This window comes from Lepidochelys kempii, chromosome 9 (assembly GCF_965140265.1).
Source record: "Lepidochelys kempii isolate rLepKem1 chromosome 9, rLepKem1.hap2, whole genome shotgun sequence".
In the NCBI taxonomy this organism is placed as follows: Eukaryota; Metazoa; Chordata; order Testudines; family Cheloniidae; genus Lepidochelys; species Lepidochelys kempii.
In genome coordinates this window covers 5764923-5788701 of record NC_133264.1, presented here as the reverse complement: position 1 = coordinate 5788701, position 23779 = coordinate 5764923, and the positions used below count along the sequence as shown (strand labels likewise).

The 23779-nt window shown below is 52.7% G+C and overlaps 1 protein-coding gene across 3 annotated transcripts; it reads left to right on the top strand.

Annotated features, from left to right (window-relative positions):
• Nucleotides 1-3137: 3137 nt before the first annotated feature.
• MUC20 (mucin 20, cell surface associated) lies at nt 3138-21996 on the top strand. 3 transcript variants are annotated; one of them, XM_073359095.1, is made up of 5 exons: nt 3138-3349; nt 11239-12567; nt 14587-14700; nt 16032-16117; nt 16929-21996. In XM_073359095.1, the coding sequence occupies exons 2-5, from the start codon at nt 11337-11339 to the stop codon at nt 17001-17003; spliced, it is 1506 nt and encodes a 501-aa protein (XP_073215196.1). In that variant the 5' UTR covers nt 3138-3349; nt 11239-11336; the 3' UTR covers nt 17004-21996. The 3 variants fall into 3 exon arrangements, with proteins under 3 accessions (XP_073215196.1, XP_073215195.1, XP_073215197.1); XM_073359094.1 differs by lacking the exon at nt 3138-3349 and adding an exon at nt 9032-9221; XM_073359096.1 differs by lacking the exon at nt 3138-3349 and adding an exon at nt 9898-10160.
• The last annotated feature ends 1783 nt before the right edge of the window (nt 21997-23779 follow it).

The window sequence follows — 23779 nt, the reverse complement described above, 5'->3', positions numbered from 1 at the left end:
GGACCCCGCGGAAGGGTGGGGGAGATCGGGGGGATCTCTAGGGCGGCCCCCCCCGGAAGGGTGGAGGGATCTCTGGGGCGGGAACCCCCGGAAAGGGGGGGGAGGATCGGGGGGAATCTCTAGGGCGCCCCCCCCGAGAGGGCGGGGGGGTACCCGGAAGGGTGGAGGGATCTCTAGGGCGGGGCCCCCGGAGGGGTGGGGAGGTCTCTGGGGCTGGGGGGACCCGGAAGGGTGGGGGGGATCTCTGGGGCTGGGGGGACCCGGAACGGTGGGGGGATCTCTAGGGCGGAGGGTGGGAACGGGGTCGGGGGGGATCTCCGGGGCGGGGCTCCCCGGAAGGGTGGGGGGGTTTCTGGGGGGACCCGGAAGGGTGGGGGGAGCTCTAGGGCGGGGCCCCCCGGAGGGGTGGGGAGGTCTCTGGGGCTGGGGGGACCCGGAAGGGTGGGGGGGATCTCTGGGGCGGGGCTGCCCGGAAGGGTGGGGGGGTTTCTGGGGGGACCCGGAAGGGTTGGGGGGGTCTCTAGCGTGGGATCCCCCCGGAAGGGTGGGAGCGGGGTCGGGGGGGATCTCTGGGGCTGGGGGGACCCGGAAGGGCAGCATTGAATCCTGCAACACTTGTCTTGTGTAACTTGTTACATGGCACACGTGAGAGTTGCCCGCCCTCGCCCGGGCTAATCCCGATTTGGCGCCGGGCGGGGAGAAGCCCCGGTCCCCATTGAGCCGAAGCGTAACCCCTGGATATAATGGAAACCTGCTTTGGCCCAGGACTGCCAGGGCAGAGGACACGGATCTCCGGGCCTGCTGTACTTATGGGCCTGCCTCAGCAGCGGGATTTGGGGCCCCAGTCCCAGCAGCATCCCCACTTCCTGCCTCCCGCTGCCCTGGGGCTCTTTTCCTCTGCTGGGGAGCCAAGAAGGAGCGGGGGGGGGGGAGTGTAGGGGGGCGACAAGGAGGAATAAAAGAATAATGAACGATTGTTAACCATTTGGGCAATTAATTGAGATTCACCCCCCCCAAAAAAAACAAAAACAAAAAACCCTGCCTGTATCCTCATTTCTGGCTCCTGCATATTTATGTAGTTCTAAGTCATAATAAAAACGTTACCATACTGCATCTTACGTTACTTATTCAGGATTAATATTCAATGAACCTGGCTAAAGATTCTGGCTGGGGGGTAGGAGGGTGGAACCGTCTTCCTCTGGGTACATTAAAAAGGGGTGAGCAAATTTCTAAATACCGAACCTATTTGTGGTGCTTCTCTCGTGGACATGGTGTGAAAACTTTTCCATTACAAGGACAGTCCATATGTCACGGTACCACAATTCCGTAGAAAGTGGAGTTCCATTTTTCCAGTCATGGCAATTCAAAGTCGAGCTGCTAACAACAGAAAATTGTTTGCAGTGTTGTTGTAGCCATGTTGGTCCCAAGATAAGAGAGAGACGAGGTGAGTGGGGTAATATCGTTTATTGGACCAACTTCTCTTGGTGAAAGGGACAACTTTTTGGGTTCCAGCGAGCTCTTCTTCAGCTCTGTAAGCTCAAAAGCTTGTCTCTTCACCAACAGAAGTTGGTCCAATATTACCTCACCTATCTTGTCTCTAACAATAGTAAAGAAATTACTTTGTTGTTCTATTTAAAATGTAGATCCTTTTGTGGAGCATGAAGTAAGCAGGTCAGGGGAATCTCTAGGAAGCCGGCATTTTGTTACACAATGAATCTCTTCAATAATTTCCTCCCCAAACTCTCTCATTTCTGGACACAACCTCCACATGTTCAGGTGTGTTCCCTTTTCCCCTCCAACAGAACACCTCCCTAGTTACAAAAATATGATGGCTCTTAACAGGAGGGAAATGCCATCTATACAGTAATTAATAAAAATGTTCTTGATGAGGTACATTCACATTACTTTTGAAATCATTTGAATGTGACAATTGATTAGTTTTCCACTGAATGCATCCGATGAAGTGAGCTGTAGCTCACGAAAGCTCATGCTCAAATAAATTGGTTAGTCTCTAAGGTGCCACTAGTCCTCCTGTTGTTTTTGCGAATACAGACTAACACGGCTGCTCCTCTGAAACTTGATTGCTAAAGGGGCTGTCACAGCCACCCCCAAACCAATGGAAGGCATGTTAGTTGGTATCTTCTATTTTTTCAATGGACGTGCACAAGGAAAAGAAGAATATGATCAAGGACAACTCAGCTCCACTACTGATACTGGTCAAACATGGTGGAACTAGATGGCTAACTCTTCAACCCGCTGTAAAGATGCAATATCCAAGGGAAGCCCGTTCTCGCACATTACAACAGCAGTTCTGAAGTGGCGAAGCAAGGCAGAGTTCAGCATGTTGCTTGTTACTTAAAAGATGCTGAAATGGTCTCTTTTAGGAGCATTCCCTGAGTGGTGTAGTGGCATCTTCTTTTCGGTGGAAGATTCCAGGGGTGCCTTTGAATGGGAGGAGAGCATGTGTCTTCTCAGGAATCTCCTGAACAGATCTGTGGTGTTAGAGGCAGTAGTAACCAGTGCTGCTGATATTTCCTCTCTGGACTTCAGGGACCAAAACCTCCAGAAGGAAGATGGAAAGCACCAAGACTAAAATCTCCCTGTCAGCCAACCCTGATCTGGATCCTCTTCCATGGACAAGGTTTCATAGTGGGGTGAAAAAATTCCAAGTTGCAGCCTGCAATAAGTTGGTGGAGAAGCTTCCACTGCAGGACCAAATTGTACGGGATTTAGGGATGCTGCATCCTGAGATGAAGTTTCCCACGTTGGTCTCCTCAGAAGGAAAAAAGAAGGTCTGCCATGAGTGGAGAGGATGGTAGAATGAGGTTGCCTACAATGGCATATGGCCCACCTGCAACTGCTGTTAGCAAATATCTCCAATGGCTGGGCACTAGATGGTGAGGGTGTTGAGTTACTACAGAGCATTCTTTCTCAGGTGTCTGCCTGGTAAGTGTGACGATGTGACTCAGCAGGGAGGGGGGAGTGTTGACCTGGGAATGTGCCCTGGGGATGGGAGACCTGAGAGCCTGTCACCTGAGCCAGGAGGGGGAGGGGGAGGTGACACCTCTGCCCAGAAATGTGGACGGAGGCTGCAGCAGGGAACCTGCTGGGTGGGTTTAGTTTTCAGTTTGGGGCTGGGGAGAGGAACACAGGGAACCCCAGGGCTGGGGTCTAAGCTCCCTGCTCCCCCAGAAGGATGTGATTGAGGGGTCCTGGTTGTACCCACAAGCTCTGTTGTGGACTGTGTTCCTGTTGTCCAATAAACCTTCTGTTTTACTGGCTGGCTGAGAGTCTCAGTGGATCCCAGGAAGAGGGGTGCAGGGCCTGGACTCCCCCACACTCCGTGACAGTAAGTCTTGCCAATATGCTCAGGGTCAACTGATCGTCCTATTTGGGGTTCTCCGGGTCAGATTGGTGGAGACCCTGGGTGGTTTTTTTTTGCCTTCCTCTGAAGCATGGGGCGCGGGTCACTTGCTGGTTTGAACTAGAGTAAAGGGTGGATTCTCTGTAACTTGCAGTCTTTAAATGAAGATTTGAGGCCTTTCAGTAACTCAGCCAGAGGTTCTGGGCCTATTGCTAGAGTGGGTGGACGAGATTCTGTGACCTGCAGATGTGCAGGAGGTTAGAGGAGAGGATCATGATGGTCCCTTGAGGCCAAAAAGTCTATGAGGGGAATGCATTTCAGGCAGATTGTGTGGTGGAGGCAAGTGTTTGTGTTGAACAAAAGCGGTTCACAGGAGAAGCATTCCGCACATCTACCAAAACTGATCAAAGCTCTCTTGACTCTGCCCTATGATCAGGTTAGCGTCAAACGAGTGCTTTCAGAGCTGCGTAGAAATAAACCAGCGTTCTGGGGGTGTATGTCCAGGGAGCTGCTATCTGCATGTTCGTCCGACTCCTGGCTGCCGGGCGGAGAGCAGGACAGAGCGGCTTCTGCCTGAGAGAGCCTGCCTGAGTGGCGGCCTGCTCCCTGCTTCTGCTCGGCTGCCGGGGGCCAGGGGACCAATGAGCTGGAAACATGCCAGGGCGGAGAGGGAGGCCCTGCTGCCAGGGACCGGGGCTGAGAGAGCCGGAGCCTCCCTTCCCCCGCATGCTGCGCTCTGCCCTCTCCCCCACTGCCTCCTGTCCCCCGCCAAACAGCTGATCAATGGGTGGCTGGTGGGTGCTGGGCACCCACTATTTTCCCCTGTGGGTGCTCCGGCCCTGGAGCCCCCACGGAGTCGGCGCCTACGCTCTTGCTCACTTTGCTTTATCTCAGCAGGGCCTGACTTGAGTTCAGACCTTAAGCCTTACAGCAGGCCTCATGTCTCGGGCTCTCTCTTTCTACCACCCATGGTAAAGAAATCTGAAGTCCAGGATTCACAGTAACCAAACTGAGTCCTCTCCACCTGGTCCAAACAATGCAAAAATACAACTCTCAGCCCCCTTCATCCTCCATCCCCTATTCCACCTGTCTGCTGCAGCCGGGGCATCTCACCTCCCCCAGGAAGTTGTGCCCAGGGCCCTCGGCCTTGCTGCTCAGGAGAGAACTGAGTGTGGAGCCAAGGGCTGCTCCCCCAACGAATTCTGCCAGCCCTACGCCATCCTTTGCAGTGCTGCTAACACGCAGCCTGTCTGGGTTTTGTTGCATTGGTTATTTCAGGGAGGTAAGGGCAGAGAGAAAACACGGGACTATGCTGCTTCATTTGCCCTGGGTCTCCTGGCCCCGCCTGTCGGGTCTGAAAAGGGAGCATTTATTGTGGCCGCAGATTAACAGAACTAGTGATTTTGGTGCATCCGTTTGTGGGGGCCCAACTTGGGACATCTGAAAGGGAGAAGGTTCAGAAAACCAGGCTGCCCTTGGTTGACCACCCAGAAAACGAAGGCATCCCCAAATCACCGCTCCCTTCTGAGAAATCAGACGGCTAACTCCGAGAAAGAGCTGGGAGAGTGAAAGGAAGAGTGAGAGAGGCGCTCTGAGGGCAGACAGAGGAACTGCAGCTCCTCATCCCGGTCGGTTCTCATTTCTCTGGACCCTGCTACTCTCTTCTTCCTGGCTGGGGCCCAAGTCTGTACCAAACTCCAGCATCCAGAGAACAAGTCCAACTCCAGGTGCTTATGATTCTTCTTTCCGTTGCAACTGATACAAACAGGATGGCAGGTGTGGTTGCAGGCGGTCTGGGTCCTACTTGCTGTGTGACCCCGAGCAAATCCACAGGACAATTTGATCCTAAGCGGCCATTGATTTGGAGATCCTCCGTTTTTGGTAACCGCCTTATGACATCTTGGTCCTGATCTGCAGAGGGGCTGAGCACCCGCCCCAGTCCCCCTGACCTTCTATTGGGAGCTGAGGGCACTCAGCACCTCTGACAGTCACACCCGAGGAGGGACACCCTAAAAAATAAGATCCCAAAATCTGAGGCCACTTGAAAATGCTGCCCTCAACTGCTCCCTGCCTCAGTTTCCTTAGCTGTACATTAAAGAGACTGATACTGGCCCACTTTGGTGACAGAGCCAGGGCCAGACACTGCTCTAGAAATGCCATGAAGGGTGTGACCATCACGAGGAAGAATTCTTAAGGAGTGAGAAGATCTGTCCTGTCCAAGGGCCGTACCTTATGCCCTGGATACACGCAAACATAAACACAGCTCTTTGTTATGGGTACCTATTATTTTGTGCTTACAATGAGGAACCTGAGAGGCCTTAAAAGGAGGGAAGGTTGTTTTCCATGGGCTAGAGCAGTAAAGTGGAGGACAGGACTCCTGGGTTCTATTCCCAGGTCTGTTACTGACTCACTGCATGACCTTGGGCGAGTCACTTCGCTGCTTTGTGCCTCAGTTTCCCCATCTGAATTGCAGCAGGTTCTGAACATTCCCCAAAGTTCCAGAATGGTGGGAAATTGGCTTTTCAGTCCATTCAGTAGCCACGGGTCAGCCACAAAGCGAGGAGCAGCTTCCAGACCCAAATGTCCCGGCAATTCAGACGCTTTGGTTCTGTGTGACCTCCACCAATGACCTTGATGGGCTGAGTGTCAAATGCATCTCACTTTGTGTGTTACAGGGTCTGAATAGGAGAAAGAGGAAATAGAGGGGGGAAAATCCCCCAGTAGGTGTGGAGCGGTGGCTGCAGATTGCCTGAGGGCCAGAAGCATGAAAGTGGTGCTAGCAGCCCAGGGAGATGCCGTGTGTAGCGCCGATTGTCATCAGCTGTGGGAATGAGGAACTTGTGCAAGGAACAGCTCTCGCTGTAACAACAGCTTTCAGTCATGAGGGGCACTGGGGAAGTGATGTCTGTAAACACCTGGGGGGAAAGTCCCCAGGCTGGGCTCACTGGTTGGCCACAGGCTGCCGCCGGCTTTGCGAGCAGTGCCCTGCAGCTTCCGCACTCATGGAGCACCCCAGAAAGAGCCCCGGGGGACAGGTCCCCAAAAGATCTGAGCACCGGCTTCCCCGGGCTCAGCACCCGCACTCGGGGCCGGCTTCCCCCAGGCTCGGCGCCCGCAGTCGGGGCCGGGTTCCCCGGGGCTCGGCGCCCGCCGTGGGGCAGGGAGCTGAGCTCCCCTTTAGGGTGCGGAATAAGGACTGCCCTGCTTGCGGGTGTGGGGGGGAAGGGGAGCAAGGCAGGGCCGGGCAGGGGAGAGCTGGGGTGGGGCGTGGAGGTGGCGCTGTGAGGCGGCTTCTGCTAATACCTTCGGCGGAGCGACAAGCCGTTACTGGCAGCTTTGTAACGTTGACGTGGGTGTTTGCGGCAGCCTGATCCATGACTCACACGGAAACAGAGGGCAAACGCGGGGCCAGATCCTCAGCTGGCGTAGATCGGAGTAACGTTGACTTCACTGCCGCCGTGCTGAGTGACGCCAGCTGAGGATCTCGACCCCTGTGAGTGGAGAAGCCACAGCTGCCTGCAGCATCTGTCGGAGGCATTGCCCTAGGGCTGGGTAATGAAGTGACTGGAATAAAGGGTACCAAGCCAGTGTCACACATGCACTTTGTCCGGGGCTCTCATACTCCTCCATGTCCCCTTTTAAAAAGACAGTCGAGATGGAAACAGCACAAATTATTTAATAAGCCCCCATCCCCCCTTGCCCTGCTCAGCGCAGGCCTCTTCCCTGCTTTGTCCTGGCTAACCAGGGCATCTCCCGCTCTTCGCTGGCTCTCCCATCTTGGAAATCTACACGATGTTCAACCACAGGCTTCCATCACCCGGCTTTATCCCACCGCTCTCTCCTGGCTGTTTAGCCCCTGCAGACGCAGGAAGGTGGCTCTCGGGTCGCCTCCCCTTTAACCGTCAGCCAACAGCACAATCTTTTCGGGTGGGTCTTCCCAAAGTACCTGAGTCTCATCAACTCCCTTCAGTGCTTGTCCAGGCTCAAGCCACGTCCACACTAGCCAGGTTTTGCTGGCGCGGCTATACCAGTATACCGTACCACCCAAGTACCCCAGTGTGGATGCGGCTTATAGCGGCAAAGCTGCGTTTCTGCTGGCATCGCTTATTCCACCCCACCCCCCTCCAAGTGAAACCAGCTAGACCAGTGAAAGCAGAGGTTTGCCAGGGTAGGTGTGTCTACACCAGGCACTTCTGCTGGCACAGCTTTCGGGGTGGAGATCACCCCAACATAGCTGTGCTGCCAGAAGACTGTGGTAGAGGCATGGTCTCAGATCTAATCTTTCCCCATAAGTTGGTCCCTTCAGTTCCTTTGATGAGTTTCTCTGCACTCCCTCTAATATTTTGCATGAACGTCGCTCCTTTTATCCAAGGACAAGAGCTGGTCAGAAAATATGGCGTGCGTGGGTGTGTTTGTTTGTATTCCCTGTGGAATTTTTCAAACTTTTTTGTTGAAAAATACTTGAAAACCAAACCTGTGGGGATTTTTTGGCAACTGAGCATGGAAAATATTCAGCCGAAAACTGCCCCAAACCGAAAATATTCAGCCAAACCCTTTGAAAACCAAATAATTCCCAGCTGAAAACTGCCATTGTGTTTCAGTGTCCCAGTGTCGAGGAACACCAATCCGGGCTGGGAAAATTTGCATGGAGTCAAAGACCCAATTTTCCAGAGAAGAAAAGGCTTGACCTAAAATTTTCAACCAGCCCTCCTGAGGAGCTCAAGACATTCTAAAGAGGGGGAAACTGAGGCCTGAGGTCACCCAGCGAGCTGTCTTGTCTACGTCAGAAAAGGACCAGCAAAGCTTTCTAGTGCGGACACAGCTTTTATACGCCCGCAAAAGTGCTTGAGCTGCTGTAGCATACACAGCAAAATAAGCCCTATTGGGCTTTTGCCAATATAAAAAAAGTCACCAAAATACCAGATTCCGGACATTATTAGACCAGCAGTAGTGTCTAGCATAGACCTGGCCTTGGTAGCAGAATTGGGGTGAGCACCCAGGTCTCCTGGCTCCCACACTGCTGTTGCAGTCACTCGTAACTGGCCACGCTGGGCACATACTGGGATACTGATGTGTCCAGAAATGCACCCCAGGGCTCGATAGTGCTGCATGGAGCAGGGCTCTCGCTCCTCCCCCTCTTCATTCAGTCCTTTGTAAAGGAAATTTGCCTGGGGGGGTGGCTCAGGATGGCCCTGCGCGGGGTGTTGGTGCTCCACCCAGAGCAGGGATGGTTTTAAGCCTGGCGTTTGATTAAACTTAGTAACCAAAAAACCCCATTGCTGTCCTGTCCTGCTGTGTGTCCTTTCAAAGCACCACAATCCCCCCTCAGCCGACCTTCAGTCCTTAAAGGGACAGGGCACAGGCGGGGGCTCTGGAACAATTTCTATAGCGGGGATGCTGAGCGCCATTGAACCAGCCTGTAACCCCTGCATATGATGGAAACCACTTCAAACCAGGGGGTGCGGCTGCACCCCCAGCACCGCTGGTCCTAGCACCTATGGGCACAGGTGAATCTAACCTCGCCGTTCCCTCATTTGCGCAGAATGTGCATCTGGTGACAGGGCATGACCTGGCTCATGAAAAAGCAAGTCGCTTTCAGGGTCAGGTGCCCGGAAAAAAAACACCTGAACACTCCACCTCCAAGTGAAGCGAACCAGGAAACCATGTTGCTAAAGCAAACAGAGGGTGAGGGCTCCCAGTAGGCGACTACCAGCACAGAGCAGACTCCTGTTCCTAGCCCATGCAGGCAGGGCACGCTGCAGATGTGCTAAGATGGGCTGGCAAGGTTCATGGGGGCTGGTTTTGCTCTTGGGCTTTCTGCTGCACTCTGGGTGGATCCTGCAAGCGAACACTGCTGGTAAGGGCTAAGTCTGTGTTACCTGTTTTATCTCAGCAGGGCAGGGGGGAAGGGGGTGGTTACGATATTGACCAATTTGTATTGCAGTGTTCAGTGAGCACATTAATTCTGCACATTCCAGAGGGGTTGTTTTCTGCCCTGATCTCTGATGCACCACTCTAGAGACAAGATGCTGCCTTTTTGTTTGCTTGTTCTTTGAGAAATTGGCTTTTACTGTTTCCTTCACACAAGCTGAAGGAGGCAACATGTAATTAACCACGAGAGAAGCTAGGGTGGGATAGAAAACAGAGAGGCCAGGCCAGGATCCAGGACTACGAGTGTCTGGAATATCACTCGCCTTGCACTGGAATATTAGAATAAAGGCCTTCACCACAGGGGCCCTACAACACCATCAATCTTTCTGTCTGCTTCCATAGATGTTACTCCCTCTACATGTATCCCACAGCCGTCCCGTTCAGGGAATTCTGCACCAGTGCAGGGGCCGATTCTGATCTCCCCAGGGTAAATCCGGAGTAACTCCACTGCAATTTGTGATGTTACACCCGGGACATGCGATCCGACCTAGGCTCACGAGGGTAGAACATCAGAGCCGAGATCCATCCGTGTGGCTATGAAAGCCGAATTCCCCCTCCGTTTCCTTTCTGTTTCTGTGCCGAAGGGATTGTTTAAACAGGAGCTCGCTCGTCTGCGGCATGCTCTGAGGGAGCCCGTCACAGCGAGGAGGAAGGAAGAGCTGTCATTGTGGTTATTTTTGTTAATTAAAACCAGCGGGGCTGAGTCTCTGCTCGGGCGCACAGCTTTGGCACCAGCACAGGTCCACCGACCTTAATGGAGTCACTCCTGATTAACACTGGTATAACAGTGAGAGGCAAAGCCGGCCCAGTTTCTTGAATTCATCATGATAATAACACATAGCAACTTTTGTACTTTACAAAGAAGGTCAGTATCACGACCCCCATTTTACAGATGGGGAAACTGAGGCACAGGGAGGGGTCGGGGCAGTAAGAGGTCAAAGGGCTCCTTCTGTTGGCTGACGTGACACCCTAGATGTAGCCCCAGTTTATGTATTTATTTGTTTCCCAGTCTGTGTATCTTGGTGAACCAGGCAGCAGACCTTGGGGAGAGCAGCCTTTGATTAAAAACTGCCTGTGATATCAGTTTCTAGGTCCTTCTAGGAATGCAAAATGGAGCTGGGATTCCCACAGGGGCCGGCCGTGTCCTCCCCTCTTTACACAGAAGCCAGCCCTGTGTTTCTCTGCAGCCAGCACAATGGGTTTCCCCCCCCAAAACAGCCTCTGAAGTGAATTGAGTCCCTGTCACCAGGGTCTAAATTACTGAGGACTGGTCCTGGCTGAGAACACAGGTGCTGATCATAAAAATGCAGCATTGAAAATAAGTCCTCCGATTACGGTGTCACTCAGCGGCCACCCGCGCTGCTACGACCAGCCAGAGGTGTAAGTCTCCTGGGCCGCACTTTGCCTTTCTTTGCTGGCTGCCTGTTGCAGGTGCCTAGCGCTGGCTCAGTGGTGTGAGGTGTCTGAGGGGGAGGAAGTATCAGGCAGGCAAGTTTGGGGACGTAAGGAGGTGACACAGTAACAAAGTGGACACAACACTGACAACATAGCGGTGGGTGGCTGTGTGAGCTCCAGAAACGTTCTGGGCGCTCCTGAGGGGGGACCTGCCCAGCTACCACCAGCAAGCGGGAAGGCTGGGGCTGGCGCCCCCCGAATCCCAGAGCGTGAGGAAGTTGGGCACCTGAGATAACATGGAACCCACCCCAGAGGCGGTGAGGTCGTTGGGCCATGCGGGAAAAGCAGCAGGCCGAGTGTTGGCCATCTGGGGAACTTCCCAAGGCTGGGAGGTTTGCAGCCTGTTAGTCACTCAGCAGAGCTGCGTTCTACTGGATGATGACAATAAAAGGGAGCGCGCGGGCTGCCGGGCTCGCTGCGGAGGTGATTTCAGTCATTACTGGGAGAGCGAGAGTCTTGCGCCGTTGACTGTTCACATCTATTTACAGCGGCGGGGATCACAGGAACAGACCCAGAAGCTCCGGCACCCTCCCCAACAGACCCTGCTACCCCAGCGCCAAGTGAGACCCCAGCTCTACCGGCCACCATGACAGCAGCTTCGGCCACTGGAGCAGCGACTGTCTCTAGCCAGCATGGTACAAGCACAGCCGCCGAAGCCACCAGCCCTGCAGCAGAGGCCAGCCCAGCAGCCCGGGCTGCCCTCACGCCATCTGAAACCACCTTAGCGGGCAGCACGGCGACAGACAAGAGACTCACGGCAGCCCCACTCAGTTCTGTGACAGCTGAAATCCCCAGTGCAGCCCCAGAGACACGTGTCCATTTTACCCTCCCACCGGCTGGAACCCCTGCTGGTGCGGCCACCACCCCAGCCGCAGAAACCACCACAATGGTCACCCTCGCGATGGGGAACACAACCGGACCAAGAACGGATCCCACTCCCGGAGCAATGACAAGCACAGCCTATCCCTTCTCTACAGCAGCTGCATCTAGGTCTACGGCAGCAGGGACAAACACAACCGCACAGGATACCCCCCCACGGGTGCTAACTACACCGGTAGCGGAATCCACACCAAATGCAACCCCAGCTTTACCGACCACCAGCTCGGCAGCAGAGATGGCCAGAGCCAATGCTGCCATCAGCCAGCCCGGCGGAACCGCAAAGACAGCGACCCTGACCACAGCAACCGAGGCTGTCCCCACGCCAGCCGACATGACACCCATGGCAACTCTGACCAGCGCAGGAGAAACCTCCCCAGCAGATCCTACAACCACCACACACCGGGAGACAACTGCAGGAGGAGAGACACTCACAACAGCCTCTGTGGTCGCCATGCCAGACACAACCACAACTCAAGGGGCTATCCCCACAGCGACAGAAACCAGCCCTTCACTGAGGGTGAGTACCAGGGCTGCTGAGATCACCGCACCAACGCCTGTCACCACGTCCACGACGGAAACAGCATCAAGCGTGGGCTCCAGCACAGAAACCGCTCCGGCGGCCAACAGCCCCACTGGCGTGTCGCGTACTGCAAGGAGCGAGAGCACAGCCCCAGGTCCTCACACCGCGGCAGCAGAAAGGGGAACTCCAACAGACACCGTGACAGAGACACTCACCACCGACAGAACAGCCAATGCCGCACCGGCCGGCAGCTCCACGGCAAGAAGAGAGGTTCCCCGAACAGTCCGTGCTACCGCCGTCCCAGCTGGAAGCACGACGGTTAAATTCCCAGCTACAGCTAGCCCCACTGTGGCCGCACCGAGCAGCAAGGTGCCCCCGGGTACCACTCCCGCCACTCAGAACTTCAGTGCAGCTCCAAGTAAGGGGTACAGCGTCCGGAAGTAAGGGAGGTGCTGTGCCGAGATGCATGGCCAGCCGTCTGGGAGAGGGAGGCAAGGATGGAGCAAGAGGCAGTGTCGGGACTGGGCCGGGAGGGAACCAGGTTTGAAGTAATGGGTATTTGAATATCAGGATGGCAGGGTTTCAATGTCATTGGAACGTGGCGCGGCTGGGTCTACGCAGGAAAGACCCAATTGCGTCAGCCCCACAGAAGGTAATAACGCAATCCTGCTCCGGGGGAGATCAGGCGTTACAAATGGGCCACACCAACGGCCGCCTTCGGCCCGAGGTTGGGCCCTGAGTGCAGCTTGCGCAGCCTCTGGAACGCAGCACTCAGCGTTTATACCAGCTTCCCCGTGACCACGGGCGTCAGGGGTGGCTGGGATTTCCTGAGCTGGCATAGCAGGATGGGTTTGGGCTTTCCCCTTGGTACCGAGCGGATGGAATATGGGTTTCTCTGTAGCCAGCACCAACGGGGGGGAGTCTGTTTTTCAGACAGCCGCACAAGCCATTCCGAGCCCTGGCCCCCAGCTCACAGCCGGGCGCGGCGCTCATCCCGCCAGGCAATAGCAGCACACACGACAAGTCCACCCCAGTCCCCCACCACCCCCGCTCCTGCTGCTCGCACAACAAAGGGCCTTCGGTATGGAATGAGTGTAAATATTCCCCTGTATTCCTGCAGGACGAACTTCATCCTTGGGCAGAAGGGCCGTGACCTGGCCTAGGTGCCGCTTAGGGCTTTTCAATAGATCTTAGTGAGCTTTATGAGGTTCAGGAGCCCTGTGCCGGACCTCTGCAGAGGAGTGAATTTCACCTTCCTCGCCTAGTCCCGTGGAGCTGCGCTAGCTTGGTGCGGCTGGCACGGAAAGAGGTACAGAAGGTATCTGGAGTGTTTGCCTGGGTGCATGATTTCCAAAAAGCCGGCGTGCTGCAAAAAAGCAAACCAAGCATTGGACATGTAACCACTGCAGGGCCTTGTTAGCCACCAATAACAAGGGGGCACATTCATGTGCTAGGTGAGGGCTTGGGAGAACCCAAACAAGGACATGTTGTGCTGTGGATAAATGCTTCCACGCCGGGAATGGCAGAACATGTGAAATGGGAACCCAGTGGCATGGGGGATGATGTCGGAGAGGCAAGGGAGGAATCTGGGAATTCATTTGTGTTCTGAAAAATCATCATCCTACAACTTCTAATAAATAAAGACTCCCCTAGAGTATATAGCCAGATGGATGTGTGTACCCCATCTGGGCTTGGGTTCTCTGTACAGAGTTTTGTCAATTTCTCTGACCTTTATTATTTGATTACTAATATGGTTTGAGAGATGGAAGGTGTGTGTAACACTCCTCCACCACCGGTCATCAGCAAGGTTTGAACTCTGAACTGTCCACTTGAGGTAAAGGAATAACTCCATTAGCTGGCAGGAGTAGTAGGTTGTTATCCTCTAGGTGAACCAGCCACTGTGTGGGGCGAGGAGGGGCACACCACTAACTTTACAAGTGTGCTACATTTCAGCTATAGTTTATTACATTCCAGCACAGATTATAACCCTGAAAAACACATTGTCTATATGTGGGTTTGTCTACAAATGAAAATGAATACAGAATAAACTAGGGTATAAATTAAAGCAGATTAACTATGCCTGCTTAACTCCCTGTGTGGACGCTCTCATTCCAGAATCAGAGTGTCTTATTCCCAAGTAGCTGAATCCACTTGCAAAGAAGGCATTATTATTCTGGAATAAGAGCACCCACCCATAGATTTAAGCAGGAATAACTGCATGTAGACAAGCTCTGTTGTGGAGAGGGGAAACTCAGAGGTGGAGGTATCAGAAGCCGAGGAAGAAGTGGCAGGTTTATGCTGGTTCTTTCCTCAGAGACAGGACTTACAGAAGAAGGAAAATGCTTGGCTTTTCAGAGCTGGGCTCCCCTCCATTGCATCCAGCGCAGTATCTGCATGTCTCTGCAGACAGCACTGATGGCAGCTTTCTTTTAAACAGCCACGGAATCCGCCGCTAGGCCTAACTCCACGGCCCTGCCCTGGGTCCCAGGTGTCACGACGGAAGAGCAGAAAACAGCGCTGCCCAGCTGCCACCCTCCAGCTGCCAACGCAAGTAAGGGCTGTAACTGCTGGGGGCAAGTCCTCATCCCTGCTTGAGTGGCCGGGCTGCGTGCTGGCAACCGAGAGAAAGGGATCCTCTTGCCAGGCCACGCCATGGCAACTGCGGCATCCTCGGAGCCTCTGCTCCTGAATGGCTAGTGGATCTGGGCAGCCGCAGGCCCACCAGCCCTGCCCCCTGCTGGTTCCTCTCCCCTCAGCTATGGGAGGTCTGGCAGCGAGTGCTGCACCCCTGACAAGCCCGACGTTCCACAGGTGCCTTTGTAGTTTGTAGTTTTTAATCCCCCTCCCCCAGATCAGCTGTGCCATGAATTGAGAGACCTTGTCTCTTGCTTTCTATGCACAAGGAGGTCTGTTCTCCAGCCGGGGTCTCCGGGGATTCCTGGCCAAGGACCATGGGCCAGGTCTCGAGCTGAATGTCCAGCTTGCTGTTCCGGCCTGTCTTTGGGAGCCGGAAGGGCGTTCCGGTACAATGGCTTATGAGGGATTGGTCCAGGAGTCCCCGGAGTCCTCACCCGCTGCCTGGATGCGATAGACAGTGACACACAGAGCCTGTGAATCGAGGGCAGAGCTGGCCCAAAGCAATATTCCCTCTAATTTTTGACAGGCCGTGTGCGCAAAAAATTTCTTCTGTACACATTTTTGTGCTTCTGGGAAAATTTTTGAGCACACGGTGTTTCGCCGTGCGCGGGGTTTAGGGTCTGTGTGGGCGTGCACACGCCCACAGCTTAGAGGGAACAGTGGCCCAAAGGGTTGGTTTAGGGATTAGAAAGGAGAGGAAGGGTGATCTTGTGATAAGGCATCGGGCTGGCTTCAATTCCCGGCTGTGCTGCAGACTCCCTGTGTTCCCTTGGGCGAGGTACGCGGGGTCTGCAGGGTCTGCAGTTAGACACCCGCAGCCAGCCCGGGCCAGCTGACTCGGGCTAAGTGGTTGTTAATTGCGGTGGAGACATTCGGACTCCGGCTGGAGCCCAGGCTCTAGGACCCCAAGAGGTGGGAGGGTCCCAGAGCTCAGGCTGCAGCCCAAGCCTGTCTACACTGCAGTTAAACAGCCCCTTAGCCTGAGCCCCAGGAGCCCGAGTCAGCTGGCACGAGCCAGCTGTGGGTGTCTAATTGCAGTGTAGACAGACCCTGAGTCTCTCTGTGCCTCAGTTCCCCATCTGTACAATGCTCTTGTCTATTTAGATTTGGGGCAGGCTCCTTCTCATTCAATAAGTATGTACAGCACCTAGTGCTATGGGGCTCTGATCTTGGTTGGGGAGTCTATATACTACTGGGATGGAAATTCTTGGTAACCTAATAATAATTTGCTCTCTCCATTCCTAGCTGGTGCTCACATCTTCCTATCGGTGGGACTCACCACTCACCTGAACCTCAGGGAGCCCCAGGTTAGGCGTCTGGTTTTGTCCAAGGTGAGATTTGTGAAACCTGACATCTCTAACACAGAATGTCAACGCAGCGTATGAAGTAGGCCGCCAAGGGGTTTGCCTTTAAAAGCAAAGGTTGAAGAGTTGGGGCTGAATAGCCGCTAGCACTGTAAAAAGATGCAGTCCATGGTCCAGAGGAGGATTAAGGTTTCCTGGGATCCTGGGCCAGAGCAAGTGGGGAACCCCTCCCCACCCCTTCTGCCTGCGGCCCCGCCCACAGCCCCACCCCTTTCCGCCCCTTCACCAGGGCTCACCCTTGTTCCACCCAGGGTCCCCCCCACGCTGCCTCCCCCACTGCAGCCCCGCAACCCCTTTTGCTCCTTTCTCCTCCCCCACACCCCACTGCAGCCCCACGACTGGAGAAGCTCTGTCCCTGCACCATGGCCCAGGGGCGCAGTGGGGAATGAGAGCTCCTCCAGTCCTGGGGCCGGGTGCTGAGGCTTCCTCCCCTGCCCCCCCAGCTTCTGTAGGGGACCAGGGTCAGGGCGCTCGGGCTTCTCCAGCCCCGCCTGCCCAGTGCTTCTGCCACAGAGTGGGGTTGGGTGCAGGGGCTTTCCCTGCTGCCCCATGGCTTCTGCTGGGGAAAGGGTTGGGGCATGCTGGGTGTGGGCGGGGGGACGGGGGGTTTCCCGCTTCCCACGGCTTCTGCCAGGGACAGGGTCAGAGGCTGCTGGGGGGGATTTTCCCGCCTCTCCTGCCCAGTGCTGCTGCCACAGAGCGGGGTTGGGACACGGGGGCACTGTTTTTGCGCTATCCTCATGCTATGTGGGTTTCATCCCCGTGCTTTTCCCCGCAGCTTGAGCAAGAGCTAAAAATGAAGTTCACATGCACTGAGTTCAATGTCCTCTGGAAAGGAGTCCGAGAAAAGTGAGCAGTGACTCTGCTGGCCCCCAAGGAACCGCCGGCTTCGTGTCTCGGTACCACAGTGAGCGGGACAAGGCCCACGACACGAAAGGGGACCACGACAGGCCACGCGGCTGCAGCTACCTGTGCTCCTCAACTCCGGAGTGGAAACCGGAAGATACAGGTTTAACCCCAGGAGAAGAAATCTCTCTTCTGCATGCTGAGACCTCAGGCTTTCTTATGCCATAACCCTCCTGGACTCTGGTTCTCAAAGGCCAAAGCCCTTGGGAGATTCCATAGTCAGTAAGAATTCAAAAAAGAGGTGAATGCCCTTTAAAGGTCCCAGTGAAGATGAAAAATGTCAAGTCTGGAGATTTCCCCTTTCCGTCCTCTCTTCCTGTATGAAAGGAGCCAATGATTTGAATTGCAAGCTCTTGGGGCTGTCTCTGACTATATATATGTACATCCTAGCACCATATCTCAGTCGCAGCCACTAGGCCTTGCTGTCATATAATCAATAATATTGGGATCTTGTGGGCGAACAGCGAGTGGAGGCTCTGACTGCTGCTGCATTGTTGGCTGTCCAGGTGCAGGCGAATCCTGCGAGCCCAGGGTAAAAGGAATTGTTTTTTCCAAGTTATGTTTATGTTTTGGGTCGTATTGACCCTGGACCCAGAGAAATGGAACGGGTCACCCATCAGGGACCAGAGAGGCTAACCTCCCTCCCAGGATGTGTCCCCAGCCCTGCTGCCTGCACTTTCGTTCTCTGGAATAAATTCTTGGCTGTAAGATCTGGGCAGTTGTTTCCGTGGTTCCCACCAGCCCCCGGGGTGGAGCGGGATGTTTCTCTGTCTGTTTCCAGAATGAGTCGTTATCTGGCAGGTGGTGGGCTGATGGGCCTGGAGATGAAAGTCTTCTGTCTACCACTCAGCTGGAGCGAGGACTGCATCGGTGAGAGCTTTCCCACACTGTCCTGCCAATGTGCCTCCCTCAACCATCCTCTGGAACAGAGAGAAAGGTCTTTGCAACCCAAGGCAATGTGCAGTGAATGCTAAGCACCGCATAGGGCTTAAGGGCAACTTAAAATATAAGTAGGCCTAGTGCGAACCCCCCAGAGAGGAATGAATTTCACCCCCCCTAGTCATTAGCTCTCTGCCTCCTTCCTGGGCCCAGCCCTTCCAAACAACAGTAGCAGGGAAATAAATAAAAGAAAAATCTCTTCCTTGTTCCTCTTTGGCAGTGAACATTCAGCCATCCTGGCACGCCCGGGGAGTGTCACTCCAGCAATGCGCTCTGTGTTAGCAGCAGGAGCTCCGCAGGGCAGAAGATGGCCTCACCCTTTATTCACACCCCTGCTCAATCATTATTCCTCCTTTTTGACCCCTGTTTTGCATTTTTCATAGTAGTTTGCTCCTCCTGACAGCTGCAGCCCATCCGCTTAGCAACACAAGCCACTGTGAGCACACCGCTTAGGGACTCTCTGCAGTGGCTCCCCACTGAATGCAGAGTCCATTTTACATCTTTGTCCTGATAGTTAAAACCCACCCTAGTACTGACCCTGGCTACCTGGGAGTATGAAGGAAGCAGTGATGGAAACCCAGTTCTGCAGGGTCCTTTGCTGGATTTTTCCAGTCCCAGCTAAGCAGTTTGTCCCCTCCCCCGAGGCAAATGAAACTAGTAATTCATTAACTGGTCAATCAGCCAGATAAAATCACACTGAAACAATGATTAGTTCGAGCAATTTTTTAAACCTTCCCCTTGTTTTAACAACTCCAAAAAAACAGAATTTTGGGAATTTCAAGACCAAATCAAATAATAATTTTTTTTTTATTTAATCCCTGGCCTAGCACTGGATTCAGACTGGAAATAAGGTGTAACGTTTTTAACCGCGAGAGTAATTAACCACTGGAACAATTTACCCAGGGTCGCAGTGGATTCTCCATCACTGGCAATTTTAAAATCACAGTTGGATGTTTCTCTAAAATATCTGCTCCTGGAATAATCTGGGGGCCATTCTCTGGCATATGTTACGCAGGAGGTCAGACTAGCTGATCACAATGGTCCCATCTGCCTTGGAATCTAGGAATTCTCAGTTACACTCTGGCCCCTGTGAGCTGCTCGGGCAGAATAACGGGGCCTCAAAGAGGACAGAAATGGACCCTGAAAATACACTGGCGGGTATAGAACTGAAGACTAGTTTCATGATCTCAGAGAACCCCAAACCAGGGCATAACAAAATGACCATTATCACATGATTTGGGTGGGCAAATCTCTTTACCAGTTAATAATTGTATTTGTTATATTCTTCTTTGCCCTCACCCGTGAAAAAGCTTGGACTTACTTTATTGTATAATCTGATAATGGTTCTCTACTCCGGCTTAGTTACTGTTCTTTTCTTTGTTATCTTTATTAGCTGTGTTAAAATAATTTTAAAAGCCCACTCTGGGCACAACTGGGTGCGATCTGGGATGGCCCCCCCGCTGCCATTCCCCCTTCAGTTCTGCCCCCCTCCCACATCCTGTGCCCAGCACAGGAATGGAGTAACTGAGGACTTGGGGTCCTATTCAGTGAAGTGTGCGTGTTCTCCTCGGCTAACATGCTGAACTTCCAATGCTGATCTGAGGAATTCACCCTCTTATATTTGTGGAGAGAGGGGAGCCCCTAAAAGAAGCTATAATGACTTGCAAACTGATTAGGCTGGAATAAACCTTACCCAAGCATTGACCAGATCCCAGGAGCATGAATCTTATCTGAAGTTAAACAAATCTCAGTTAAATTGTAGGTTCTTCCCACCCCTACGAGTGGCCTGAAATGCTGAACGTGGCACTGCTGGATGCTGCTGCAACACATGATCAGCCATAAGGAGGCGGTGAGAGGTCACATATAGCTCAGTACATGGACCATGGAGCGGGTAGGATGCATCATATGTTCTGGGCACCAGTCGCACACTGGCAGCCCTACCCATGTGTGTGTCCAGCGCCTGGTTTCCCCCCTTTGTTGGTTTGCCTTTCCCTGTCTGTGTGCAATGGGTGTGCAAGGACCCAGGAATCATAAGGATGTTTGGCCCTTCGCGGACGTATGGGGACTGACCCTATTTTTCGTCCCGTGTGGGATTGTGCTGCTGGTGTGTCCCAGTAGGAGCACGTTCAATACGGTGGCGGTAAACTAACAGCAGCTACACCCATATCTGCGACATCTCTGCCCCTCCTGCACATGGACCCCGCTGGCCTTTTTCCTTTTCCAGGAATCCAGGAGGCGTGGGCAGGGTGACTCCCCATTGTCACGAGACCGAGACTGGTGTCGGAGCGCAGCTTCCCAGCGGGAGACAGGACAATGTACCTGCAGCTCTCGCCGTTGTCACCTGCCAGAGAGGTTCTCGCACATTGCATTTTGCACACCACTTCGGAAACCATTCCCTTGTGGACCCCGTCTGGTCCCAGTCCCGCACCGGCCGTGCAGAGTTCTGTCTGCTCTCATGGTCCTGCCGGCCACGAGAGAGGTCTCTGCAGACCAGCAGTGGTCCTTTCTTAGGCCATAGTCTGAGCATCACTGATACGCCTCATCAGATACAGTGGTGATGGGAACCAGGTGGGTGGATGGACGGATAACAGGGCTGATGCAAGTTGGGTTTCTCTTCCAACCTCCAAGCCCAGGGAGCAAAGCTGCTGGTTCTGATTCTCTCCCACATCATGCTGCATATATAAAACACAGAAGACCCCCTTATGTAAACTGAGGCAGAGCCTGTGTTCCCAGCCAGGAGCCCGGCTAGTGCCCTCTCAGAGACTAGACTGCTCACCTGTGTTGTTTGCACTCTCTTTACCTCCCCCCTACCTTTAAAGGTAAACAGCTCCGATATGTGGGCTGGCCCTAAGCAGTACGTTTTCCAGGGCCCTGCGCTAAGTAACACATAGAATCATTGAAGTGTAGGACTGGAAGGGACCTCGAGAGGTCGTCTAGTCCAGTCCCCTGCACTCAAGGCAGGACTGTGTATTATCTAGACCATCCCTGACAGGTGTTTGTCTAACCTGCTCTTAAAAATCCCCAATGATGGAGATTCCACAACCTCCCTAGGCAATTTATTCCAGTGCTTAACCACCCTGACAGTTAGGAAGTTTTCCCTAATGTCCAACCTAAACCTCCCTTGCTGCAATTTAAGCCCATTGGTTCTTGTCCTGTCCTCAGAGGTTAATGAGAACAATTTTTCTCCCTCCTTCTTGTAACAACCTTTTATGTACGTAAAAGCTGTTCTCATGTCCCCTCTCAGTCCTCTCTTCTCCAGACTGAACAAACCAAATTTTTTTCAATGTTCCCTCAGAGGTCATGTTTTCTAGACCTTTAATAATTTTTGTTGCTCTTCTCTGGACTTTCTCCACTTCGTCCACATCTTTCCTGAAATGTGGCATCCAGAACTGGACACAATACTCCAGTTGAGGCCTAATCAGCGGGGAGGAAAGCAGAAGAATCACTTCTTGTGTCTTGCTTGCAACACTCCTGCTAATACATCCCAGAATGATGTTTGCTTTTTTTGCAACAACGTTACACTGTTGACTCATATTTACCTTGTGATCAACTATGACCCCCAGACCCCTTTCTGCAGTACTCCTTCCTAGGCAGTCATTTCCCATTTTATGTGTGTGCAACTGATTGTTCTTTCCTAAGGGGTGTAGTTTGCATTTTTCCTTATTGAATTTCATCCATTCATTCATGTGGGGTTCTATCCAGGTTCCACCCCATTTACACCTTCATCTCCCACTTCTCTGTGCTCACAGCACCCTCCCTGGATGCAGGGAACCTCAGGCTGTGGAGCGACTGGAGGTTGTGATTGAGTGTCTGTGTTCTCCTTTGGGTGTTGGCCAGCCCAAGAAGAGGATTGCCAATTTGTCTAGAATTATATGCAGTGGAGTAGAAATAAACAAAAAGTTTATTTGTAGGGCTGTTGATTAATCGCAGTTAACTCATGCGATTAACTCAAAAAAATTAATCATGATTAATTGCAGTTTTAATCGCACTGTTAAACAATAGAATACCAATTGAAATGTATTAAATATTTGGAATGTTTTTCTACATTTTCATATATATTGTATTCTGTGTTGTGATTGAAATCAAAGTGTATAGTATTTTTGATTACAAATATTTACACTGTAAAAATGATAAACAAAAGAAATAGTATTTTTCAATTCACCTCATACAAGTACTGTAGTGCAATCTCTTTATCATGAAAGTGCAGCTTACAAATGTAGATTTTTTTTGTTACATAGCAAAAACAAAACAATGTAAAACTTCAGAGCCTACAAGTCCACTCAGTCCTACTTCTTGTTCAGCCAATCGCTAGTTTTCTTTTCAGTTTCAAGTTGTTTCAGTGCTTTCCCATAAATTTGAATGGTCGCCCATTGTCTTTCCCTGGCTGGACAATAGATGGGTACTTGACATTGGTTTTGTGTAAACAGCTGGCTTGGAAGCACACACACACAACCAATAAACAGATCTCCTAATGCCCATCAAGTTGAGATCATTACAAGCTTTCATAACAGACTTTATTTGATATCTATTTGTACATAACAACGGTGTATGCAACCAGTTGATTCAATTGCTTATTTTTTTGCTTTCAGACCTGCTGTCCTCTTCTGGAGGTGTCTGATTGTTACAAGAGGGCTCCTTTGAGCTCTCCTCATTCTTGGCAGTGCGGAGCTGGGCAGTGGAGGATCTGGCCACTGGAGTAGGGAACCAGTAGGTTCTCTTAGCATTAGACGTTCTTGTTAAACCCTGGATTTGTGCTGGAAATGGCCCACCTTGATTATCATAGACATTGTAAGGAGAGTGATAACTTTAGATAAGCTATTACCAACAGGAGAGTGGGGTGGGGGAGAGAAAACCTTTTGTAGTGGTAAACACCCATTTTTTCATGGTTTGTGTGTATAAAGAGATCTTCTGTACTTTCCACAGTATGCATCCGATGAAATGAGCTGTAGCTCACGAAAGCTCATGCTCAAATAAATTGGTTAGTCTCTAAGGTGCCACAAGTCCTCCTTTTCTCTTAGCATCCAGCGATTTCTGGAGTTCTCTGCTGTTGAGTCTCTAAGCTATCAGAAAGGTTGCAAACAGGGTCAACAGGGTCCTGGTGTGGGGTTTATACTAGGGCTACGTGACCTAATCCTGAAGCTCTGCCTACGCCTTGGAACACCTCCAGGAAATTAGTCCTCCCACACAATGTCCCACTGGACTGATTTCGATGGCTGCTGACTCTATAACTTTGGACCCCAGGTCATGGAACAGATCCAAGGCCGGTATAATCAAGCCAACCTGCGTCACAAAGGAAGGGAAAGATTCCAAGGGCTTGCTCTGGTGCTGGACTCAGAAGGTGACTATTCCCACGGTTTGAACTGGAGCCAATGTGTACCAGCGGCCGCTCAGCGTGGCTCCTGGGCACTCAGGGATGCTGAGCAGAGAGAAGAGATGGCTCAGTTTTCCAGTGATCCTTGTGCCCCTTGGCCTGGTGACACCTCTCAGCAAATCAGGGCGGGTCCGGTCAATCAGGATGTGCAGCTGCAGGTCAGCTAGTGGGCCCAGGCTCAGCTGCAGGCCAACATGCCTGACACCTGCTCTGGGAAGGGGTATACAGCCGGTGCAGCTAGCTGCAGCTTGAGAAAAGCACCGTGCTCCCGACGCAGCCACATCCCGCCGGCAACAGCTGGCTCTGGCCTTTTGCCGCAGCAGCAGGCCTGGCTCCATTCACAATCTCTTTCAGAGGAGCGTGCTGCTCACGAGAGCCAGTTAATTGTACCAAGACCTTGCTGGGGGCTCAGT